At 43.1% G+C, this 11,403-nt stretch overlaps 1 protein-coding gene across 1 annotated transcript in view; it reads right to left on the bottom strand.

Annotated features, from left to right (window-relative positions):
- Positions 1-10,907: 10,907 nt before the first annotated feature.
- Positions 10,908-11,403, bottom strand: part of thbs2a (thrombospondin 2a) — a 62,691-nt gene continuing 62,195 nt past the window's right edge. Inside the window, exons 22-23 of the mRNA XM_063191483.1 lie at positions 11,210-11,349; positions 10,908-10,945 (exon numbers count right to left, since the gene is read on the bottom strand). Coding sequence (XP_063047553.1) covers positions 10,908-10,945; positions 11,210-11,349 — 178 coding nt within the window. The remainder of the gene's footprint in view (positions 10,946-11,209; positions 11,350-11,403) is intronic.

Genomic DNA, 11,403 nt, shown 5'->3' on the forward strand with positions numbered 1-11,403 from the left:
GGGGCCCCCCATACCACCACCTACTCAGCATCAGATCCTTCATGTATGGAATAGCGGCCGACGAGGTGTCCCGATATCAAGGGAAATAATGCGCAGCCGAAGGGCTGTTCGCTTCGCCAAGTCCATTTTCCCTTGATATCGGGACACCTCGAAGGACGCTATTCCGCTTATCACCCGGTTACCAGCATTTAAGTATTAATTTATTCATATGTTGATCTAAGGCTTCGTGAGAAAGTAGATTCACCACTGCTATAGGCTACAAAGTTGCTATGGGCACCACTTCCTAATCTAGTGAGACGCGCCTCTATCGGAGGCATGTTAGGACGCGCGCAGAATGTTTGGGGTGACTTGACAACCAAATGCGATAGAATTGACGACTGGGTTTTTGACTTGACAACCAGATGCGATAGAATTAGTAACGGGGTCTTGACTAGACAACCAGATGCGATAGAACTAGTAACGGCACTTCGCCAGAAAGTTAGAAAAGAAGCAACTTGGACGCCCGCACGCCCGCATGACATCATAGGTGTCCTGCTACTGGGGAATAAAGGACACCTGCTCAGCCAATCAGAAGACGTTCCGTCTGCTCACTGGGTGATAAAATCCTATATAATAGGCAAAACTATGGATCCCTACAGAAAAAGTTGGGAACCTCTGCTATAGGCTACAAAGTTGGGAACCTCTGCTATAGGCTACAAAGTTGGGAACCTCTGCTATAGGCTACAAAGTTGGGAACCTCTGCTATAGGCTACAAAGTTGGGAACCTCTGCTATAGGCTACAAAGTGTCTGTAAAAAACTGCAGCCTTCCTTGATTTTTGCTGCTCACAGGCATAAGCGAACTAAGTGGTGGCTTAGGGCCCCCGCGCTGCCAGGGGCCTTAAAGGGGCTTTCCACCGGTGGAGACATTCATATGTATTGAAAGTGGGTCATATACTGTATGTAGTAGAATAGTAGCATACATTTCTAATTTGGTGCCTTCTTGGCCGAGAAAAGGCAGAAAATGACTTTTTAAGTGCTTATGGATTTGTTACAACAATCCCCATAATGCATTGCAATGCTCAAGTTCCACAGGCCACACCCAGGCCACACCCTACCAGTGACTTACTGGAGCCTCAATGCCAGTGATTTCAAAAGCACTGGCACACTGATCTGTGATAGGTCATAAGGTCGAACCATTGACAGTAAATAGAATGGACGCCAAATCAACGCTATTTGCCATTCAACGCTTTGAAGCCAGATTTGGGAACATTCCAACTTACATTCCACCTTAGCAACGCAAAACGCAGGTGCTGATTGGACAACAACAAGACTTCTAACGGTCAATCAAACCATGTTCTGATGCTCATTGGTCAATTTAACTTTTAATATCTCTCTAAAACAAAACATCACCACAAAAAATCACCACCCTGGTAAGTTGGAGAGCAAGGGGACCTACTAGTTGAGCGAAAAAGTATCCCCCTGGAGTGGCATTTAAGGGAGATACAGGGTTTTATGTCTCTCATAGGAATGAATGGGATTTGGTCTTTTTGGGTCCAACCTTGGCTCCAACTCGGCTTCAACAATGAAATAGAATTTTGGCCTCCATTCTATTTACTCTCAATGGGTCGAACCCCCCAATGGGAATGGGAAAAAGGCTTGTAGTCTCAACAGAAATCCACCTCTCTTACACTTCCTCCTACAATGACGCAAAATGACGATTTTTACATCATTGTTGGAAGAAGTGTTAAGAGGTGAATACGGATTTCTCCTGTGTCAGGGGGAATTGAGAGAGTGTTGCACTACCATTCAAAAGTATGACTGGGAGTCTAGCAATGGAAAGCCTAATGCAAATGGATGGAGTGTCCCTTTAAATGGACACTGTCAGATTTTTAGTTGTTTATTTCCAGAATTCATGCTGTCCGTTCACTAATGTTACCGGTTTCATGAATACTTACCACCACCATCAAATTCTAAGTATTCATTATGACTGGACAAATTGCACTTTTCATACATGAAAAGGGGGATCTTCTCCATGGTCCGCCATTTTGAATTTCCTGAAATAGCCATTTTAAGCTGCAAAAATGACTGTACTTGGTGACAAACTAGAAAATATTAGTTTATTACTTAGTAAACTTCCATGAAAATGTCAAATTTGGAAATAGGCGACAGTTTCAATGAGCCGCATAGTTGCAGTACCTTTTTTGACCATTTCCTGCACAGTGTACCTTTAAGCCAGTGGTTCTTAACCTGGGGTGCGGGCACCCCCTGGGGGTGCGCCTGAGATTCCAGGGGGTGCAGAATTTTGTTTGTGTTGAGGTTGTGACCTAAATTATGCCTGCAAACATTATAGTTAGGTCAAATTAAGACCAAATTATAACATGTTATGGTCCCCATTTTAAGTCATTAAGGTATTGATTAATGTGTCAAGAAAGAATCATTGTAATTAATGTCTTAAAAGATTTTTTAGTGCATACACATGTGTGGAAGTTTGTGTTGGGGGTGCGCGGCTTGTCTTCGGCGCAGGAAAGGGGGTGTGTTAAGTAAAAAAGGTTAAGAACCACTGCTTTAAGCCACCGCTTAGTTCGCTTATGCCTCGGGCCGGCCCTGAGGGTACGGGACAGGTCACGGTCCTCCCCTGCCCCCATCTGGACACTGCCCTCCGCTGCCCTCCGCTGCCCTCCACTGCCACCATCTGGTCACTGCCCTCCGCTGCCCTCCCCTGTCCTCCACAGTCCTCCGCTGCCCTCCACTGCCCTCCACTGCCCTCCACTGCCCTCCGCTGCCCTCCACTGCCCTCCGCTGCCCTCCACTGCCCTCCGCTGCCCTCCACTGCCCTCCGCTGCCCTCCGCTGCCACCATCTGGTCACTGCCCTCCGCTGCCCTCCCCTGTCCTCCACAGTCCTCCGCTGCCCCACTGCCTTCCCCTGCCCTCCGCTGCCCTCCACTGCCCTCCACTGCCCTCCACTGCCCTCCGCTGCCCTCCACTGCCCTCCGCTGCCCTACTGCCCTCCACTGCTCTACTGCCCTCCGCTGCTCCACTGCCCTCCCCTGCCCTCCGCTGCCCTCCCCTGCCACCATCTGGACACTGCCCTCCGCTGTCTTCTGCCACTGAGCCCCTTCATGTGAGTGACAACGAAAGTATTTGCAGGTGTTTGTGGTTGATTGACCATCTAATGCAGGGGTGTCAAACTCATTTTGGTCCAGGGGCCGCATACAACCCATGTGGACCTCAAGCGGGCCGCATTAGTAACATCATCGCAAAAAAAAAAAAAAAAATGTAAAGCAGAGGATTAGTGTTCAGCACTATCACGTTTTAAGTGTGTTGAATATGTAGAAAGCAATGCAATACTGATAATCCTATGCAAAATTTCCTTGACTTCATTCATTCATTGCCAACCGTCAATTAATTAAATATGGGACAATTCATTTTGGCAGAGTGCCTGGGGGTTTTCCCCCAGAATTTGTTTTATTTCTTATATGTAATTTCCTGCATTTTCACGCATTCTAACATCCCGTTTCCAGTTTGAGCTTAATAGGAACCAATACAAATCCAATTATATTTATTATTTAATTACAACCAATACCAATACAATACGAATAAGAAGTATTAGCATTTTATCACTATATATGAGGTCTATAATATATGAGCTTTATCAGGCACGTGCAGAGCATAGTTGCCCACGGTGCCCGAGCAACGGCCCTTTTGCCCACATTGGCTGATATTGCCCTTCCAAGGGAGGGGGAAATAATATGGCAATTATAATTTCATATTTCAATATCACTTGATTTCTTTATAACTCATAATTTTGATTGAAGTTTTGTACAATAAAGACTTAAGTCAGTCATACAAATTCAGCAGCCCCGTCGAGAATGGGCACGAGCGATGTGAGGTAGGTAGGCTATGCAACAACTCCGGTGGGGAGGGAGAAGTCACGCGACAGGCGCTTGAGCGCCTATAACGGCCCGTACCCACACAGAGTAATTCCGCTCCGCTCTCATTGACTTTGAATGGGGGCGATATCCCGCTTGACAGCGCGGAGGGGGAGCGATATCGCAGCGGGACGCGGTTTGATATAGACGAGATCTCTATATCATGCAAATTTGATGGTCCAATAACCAATCAGATGGGCGTATGGGTAGCAAGGGCGGGAGTTACAAAAAAAAAAAGAAAAACATGGCGGCGATTTCTGTGATTTCCAACATCACGTTTTTGCTTAATATAAAGACCCTAAATGCTTATAAATGTCACGACTACCACGGATTGATGTAAAAATGCACCACGAACTTATGTAACACAAATAGGTTACCCCACATTGCCATTTGATCACTCGATGTTTTGAGCTAACCGGGTAAGCTAACGTTAGCATTTTACCAGAACCAGGCAGCTACAAGCTTATATTAGACTACTTCTGTACTTCTATAATGATATAACGGGGCTTAAATGTTATCTAGGACCAAAACACAATCAAATTTAAGCCATGTACACACTGTGTTGTGATATTGGGTGAGTAATGTGTGCAAACGACCGTTCGCCGTTTGTTATCTCGCTCGGTCTACCCGGTGTCAGCTGCGAGACAGGCCGCGCCGCGAGCCTCGAAAGTCGGCTTGAGCAGCGCAGTTAGCCCCGGGGAGAATCTAATGGGAGTATGCGTGACCACACCCCCAGCGCGATATTGCGCGCCGCGGATCCCGCCTGGCAGTTTCCCCAGTCGGTACTGGGCGTAAGACACACGAAAGATTTTGAAGATGCCTGGGTGTCGGCTAGAGCCTTACACACAGTCTACATATTAGGGTACAAAATATGCTCACAATCAACCTCTCTAATACAATGTTGAGTTTAGAACTTTTAGTTATCATACATCTGACAGCCAGCCAGCGCCACGTTTAGGTAGCAAAAAAAACCCCGACAGCCAGCTGTAGATATGCCTCGGAAAAATAGGCTAAGATTTCATGTTTCAACTGATTTGCTTTGCAATTCGTATTTTTGATTGAAGCTTCCTAAATTAAGTTTTCAAATTCAGATTCACCTGCACCTCGAGAGATAGGCAAAGGGAGGGGCAGCATGCGCGATGCGGGGGGCACGCGCAGCTCTACATGGGAGGGATGGGGGAACAAGCATGCATGCGACCAGCAGAGACGCAAAATATGTCGAAGATGTCGTGGGAGTAGAGCGACTGCCCTGACGGCCTGAGGTGAGCTGGACTGGAAACACAGCAGACTACACAGGCCTATTAAATCTACATGATCACAATTAATGTCTCCTTAAAGCCCGATCTCGAGTTTAGGACGTTTGATCCTAAATAATCTGACAGCCGGGGTGTGCCATGTTCAGATATTGGGGGAATACGACAGGCAGCTAGCTTGCTTGCAGTCAACGTTTTAATGGCTCAGGTTTGTTTTGTGGAAGGCTAACCCAACTAAGAAACATGCAGATGACATGTCGTTTTATCAAGCAAGAGAGAACTTAAGGGGGTAGGCTAGCTAAAGGAAGCACATCTCTGCAGAGTTGGCTGCGAAAAAAATGAACAGGTGCAGGTGAGGCAGAGAATCTTTTTCAGGATTGTAGATTTGATCTTGGTGTGAGACCGCTAGGAAAGTGCGTTTCTTACGCTGCTGATATAGCCTATTCTCCGACCCAAAGATAGGCCTACTGTTTCCACTGTCAATGTCATTGAAATAAATACACTCCACGTGATAACTGACGTTTACTGTTCTTCTCAAGACATAGGCCTACAAAATGTGCATGAACTAACTAAAATATCTGTAATGAAAATAAAAGGTTATAAAGTCTGCGAGAAGCTCGGAGCTTCCGAGCAACACATAAGAACTGGTGCTCCCACGCCACGGTTCTTTGCGATCTGAAATGAAAGCCGGCTCGTCCGTTCTTAAAGCGACAGTACACATTTTTAATATAGGCTACAAAAGACCCAACAAATGACCTAAATCTGTGAATTCTTATTGTTTTAGCTTTCCTATATAATATTCATCATTTTAATCATGGAATATGCCTATTAATGAAATTTCAAATTCAAATTAAATGATCTTTTTAACAAATTTTAACTATTTCTATTTATTATAACTTAAAGTCTACTTTGGCTGCTACAAGGATTATAAAGATGACAGTGGGTTAATTGATTAAGCATCCTCATATTTAGCCTATTAATTTACTCATCATTTCATTTCATTTAAGATGAGGATGACTCAGAGCCACAGACCTCTGCACATAGGGCAGGTAGGCATAAGACTGATCATCTCTGTGACTGATACAGGTTTAAAAACTATCAAGGCTTTTTCTCATAATTGCATTTACCGGTAATTTAGGGGCAGCCACATACCACACATGAGGAAATGTGGATCAGGAGACATTTAGGGCAGGTGGGCATAAGGCTGATCATCTCCGATATGATTAATAGGTAGGCCTACATGTTTAAAAACTAGCATGTTATATCATATGGTACGCATATTCAGGATACTATACAATAAAACATATTAATAATTATGACAATAATATACTACTTCTACTACTACTACTAAAAATAATAATACCCATGGTGCAGTTTCCTAAAAATTCTGAAGGCCGCTCATTGTTGATGGTTTTTGGGGGGGGGGTTGCCCTTTCTTCAGGTTAGAGCAACTGCCCTTTGAGATTCCTGTGCACGTCCCTGAGCTTTATCAAATGCCTGTTACAGTACAAATTCACTATTTTTAATAGAAGTGTGATGTGCACTTTACTACATATATACAGTGTAACAGAGGGACCATTGGGTTAATGTCATGCAGGTCTCGATTTTGCCCCGAGGGCCGTAATTGCGCATTTCGGGGTTATTTCATTAAAAAAAAAAAAAAGTTAAAAAAAATTAAAAAAAAGTAACATCTTTTTTTTTTTTTTTTTATATCCGGGCCGGATGGAACCCTCTGGCGGGCCGGATGCGGCCCGCGGGCCGTATGTTTGACACCCCTGATCTAATGCTAAGCTATATGCCTGCTGATTAGAAATCTATTTCGTGAAGTGTTTACTGTGCGCGTGTGTGTGTGCGTGTGTGTGTGCGTGTGTGTGTGTGTGAGACAGCTCTAGCAGTGGTGTATGACAGCTTTAGCAGTGGCAGTACTTTGGCTGGTATGCGTATGAATATTGTAAGAAAAAAAGGAGAAGGTTAAAAAATGATCCCTTTTCTGTATGAAAGATTTATTTATGACACAAAATGCTTCCAGCTGTGGAAGCGGTATACTTTTCAAAACACATATTTAGGTTGTAAAGGTGAATCTAGAAAAATAAACAAACACCAAAAAAAAAAAAAAAAACAATCTCAAAAACTGACAAAAAAAACTTTATATTTGTGCATTATACAAAAATACCACAAAAATATGCTTGCTAATCATTACACAAACAGGACAATCAACAACTTGTAGAAAACACATTTTACGATTGACAAAAACAAAAACAAAAAGAAACAAAACAAAAATTCAAACAAAAACGAACAAAAAAATAAACAGAAAGAAAAGAAAACCCCGACTGCATTTGATTTGCGCTCGGCGGCCATGTTGTGGGAAACAGCCGTCTGGCATGACCTCATGAATTACTCAACACGTAAAGTATGTCACGAATGAAAACAACTAACTGACAACATATGACCTCTATGAGTCACCTATGTAATCTGTGGCAAATCATCTAATAGAAGAGTCCAGAGTTCACATTTTCTCATTTAATGAGGACTTCAGCCTCTTCTATTAGATGATTTACCTCTTAACTTAAGCTGGTTTACTCCTGAATCAGCGTCTTAATATGGGCTCTATGTGTCACCCGTGTAGGCTAACCTGTAGCTGCTCGCTACAACACGCTATGAGCTACGCTACATGCCAGATGTTCAGGCCGGAAATGGTCCTGTATGCTTTAAAAGACATATGTGGTCCTGTATGCTTTAAAAAGACTTGTTTGATGTGTGGTCCAAATTTCACTGACAATAAATGGTAACGCTTTACTTGACTTTGATGTCATACGTATGTCATAACAGTTTCATAGCACAGTCATGCATGTGTCATAAACATGATGTCAATGTCAAACATTTTATGACTTCGTCTTTTAGTGACATTTGGTTATGGTATAGACAGCCCTAACAATGTCAACTTCTCATGACCATAAAATGTTTATGACATTGACATCATGTCATGTCATGACACTGTTTTGACACCATTATGACACTGTTATGTCATACGTATGACGCCGGGGTCAAGAAAAGTGTAATCCAATAAATATAGTGTTGACATTAGGAGGAGGCCATCCCATGTAGAAACGTTTCCCACTACTGTCCATGTCCACCCTCCAAATTTAAACTCGGTATTTATTCTCACACTTCTAAAGCTAATACTAAACAGCATTCGATTGGCCACGTCTGGTTTAGTGTTTGTTGAGACAAGGAATTGGGTCCATATTTTTTTCTGTTGTACGACAATAACAAAATTTTGTCAGTGTAAACAAATAAATAATTATTTACAATCTGTAGGGAAATATAAAAGCAAACAAAGTAACAAGACGACATCACCCCGTTCAAAAGCAGAGGTCACATAAATAATTTACAAAAAGAAATTATAATACAATCAAAGTATAAACATCTCTCTTTACCAAAAGGCACCTACAACGCTTGACAGTCTACGAAAAGATCCTCCCTCCTCCAATACAGGCACTGGTCTGAAAACCTTTATATTACTACTAATCTGGGGTGTGTTTCTCGAAAGTGTAGTTGCTGACCTGCTAGCAACCAACCTGTTAGCAACTTTTGTAGTTGCCAATGGGAAATTGCATAGAAAACTAGGAAAAAGCACGGTGCATTTTTGGAAACCATACTTGCTACCATACTATATAATACGTTACTTGCTAACTACTTTATTATTTGCAATGCAGTTTTCCATTGACAACTATCCAAGTTGCTAACTGGCTAACAACTACGCTTTCGAGAAACGCACCTGATTAAAATGAAGTAAAAAAAAATGTCAAAACCTCAACTGACAAAAAAAAACAAAAAAACGATAGCACTATAGTAAGAATTCAAAACAAAAAAAGTATTTAAACAATTGTGCAAGTTTTGCAATTTGGCTTTACGGACTGTTGATATTGGGTGAGTCGATGTGTCCGATTTTGCAACGCAAAGCAGTTGTGCGTCACTGGATGGTGGACAATGTTTCTTTTTTCTCTCAAACGGCGCATCATCATCATCATCATCATCATCATCATCATCATCATCATTGTGATATACGGTCTTCATGGCTCATGCTCAGACTTCCACCCTTGGCAATGACTGTAAGTCACACTCGTTCAAGAATTACAAAAAACACATATTATCATAATTGGAACATAGACAGAGACACCTGAAATGTGCGCAGAGTGACTACGCGTGTATTATAAGACAGAGACACCTGAAATGTGCGCAGACAGAGTGACTGCACTGCGCGTGTATTAGCAGACGTGGAATATAAAGCTCTGAAGTGGTCGTGGAAATGGTCTCCTTGGAAACGATGGCGATGCCAGCTTCCTGTTCGTCATTCCCACTTCACAGGCCTGAGGTGATCGTCGTAGCGGCACGAAAACTCGAGATTCAGGGGCTTTGAGATTCGTCACAAGGTCATCGATGCTCGTGGACACATCAGGCTGAAGCTCAGCTCACGGTGGGTCAACAGTGATACGGTTGTGGTCCTTTGCAGCGCTGATTTTACGGCTTTGTGATGACTCAGTTATCTGTGAATACAAAGAAAAACATAAGAAATGTGAGAAAGGAGGTCACTTGCACTCTAGCCCTCTTGGTGCCCACAGTCCAGGACTGTAGACAGTAGGAAACAAGTTGGTCCACTTCAGAGAGACTGGGCCAAGGATGACTGGAGCACACAGGACGTGTTTCTGTTATTTTATTGTGATGCAAGCATGACTAACGTTTCAACGCACTCATGCTTGCACCACAATAAAAGACCAGAAAGGCGTATCCTGTGTATTCTAGTCATCTTTGGCCCAGTCTCTCTGAAGTGGACCAACTTGTTTCCAAATGAGCAATGTGAGCGTGCAGCCACAAATATACAATACAGTACGCAGGTGTCAAAACTAGAATCACAAGTAAGAACCCTGCCAGTTTACTTCCAACACATTGGCCATTTGTCAATGTTCTAGTGTGGGCCCTTCAAAGTGTGTCAGCCTAATAAGTCACGCCCAGTGATCGGATACGCCGCAGAATTCACCAAAGATTATCCAATCACTTGGCGTGACTAATTAGGCTGACACACTTCAAAGGGCGCACACTAGAACATTGACAAATGGCCATTGACTTTGCTGAGTAGCCTGTATTATGATCAGCTGACTCTGAGTTGATTGGATCTTCTTTTTTAAGGCAGGGTTTTTACTTTCAGTAATACATAATTTACCTTTTTATCTACCTATTTTTCTCTATCTCATTTGGAACAGTGTGATAGTTGATGCAACTAACTATACGTGAATGTACTTCTACGTTTGACACCTGGGCATGCATACAACAAGACTTTAAGGTTATACTAAGATGCTGGTTCAGGAGTAAAAAGAAATTGAGGACTCCAGGCTCTACTAATAGATGATTTATCTCTCAAGCTAACCTGATATATGCCTGAACCAGCTTCTTAGTATAGGTCCCTGGTGCACTATGCTCCACACAAACTGCAGGCAGTGATCAATATCTCAGCATTCATACTGTGACCCAACTGCAGGCAGTAATTGATCAATATCTTGGCATTCGTACTGTCACCCAACGTTGGTTAGTGGTTGTGGGTGGACACTGTTTTAACTTTTTAACCGTGTGACAAGTGAGGTCATTCAAAACTGTGCTCATATGACCAGGCAAAGTGACAGTGACAGAAACAGTGACAAGAACACGAAGCGTGAGTTTTGGCGCGGCAGGTTTGACCAACGACTCGTTTACCTGAAGAACAAGAGTGAGGGCAAGTCTGGATTATCTGCAACGGGAGCAAAACGTTTGACAAGTGTTTATTCTATACATTGTGCTGAAGTCGGTATGTCCTTTACATTTCCTCCCGACCTTTTCTCCTCCAATCCAAGGGTGCGTTTATCGAAAACAACGTTGTTAGCCAGTTAGCAACTTTGGTAGTTGTCAACGGGAAATTGCATTGAAAACAACAAAGTAGCTAACATAGCTAGCAACTATGGTTTGGAGAAATTGCACCCCAGCACTGAAATGAACAGGAATGTCACTCACTCACCTCGGCACTCGTATTTGAGGTCGGAGAAGAACACCAGTTCTTGGGAGAAGACAAACAGACCTAACCGCCCGCCTGCAAACGTCTTGTCGTAAATAGGCCCCGAATCCGCCATGATCTGTTTACCTTCGTAAACTACCACCCTGGAGGGAGAGGGGAACAGAATCAGCCAATCAGTGCACAGCTTCATAAAACAA

Source organism: Engraulis encrasicolus, chromosome 24 (assembly GCF_034702125.1).
Source record: "Engraulis encrasicolus isolate BLACKSEA-1 chromosome 24, IST_EnEncr_1.0, whole genome shotgun sequence".
Lineage (NCBI taxonomy): Eukaryota > Metazoa > Chordata > Actinopteri > Clupeiformes > Engraulidae > Engraulis > Engraulis encrasicolus.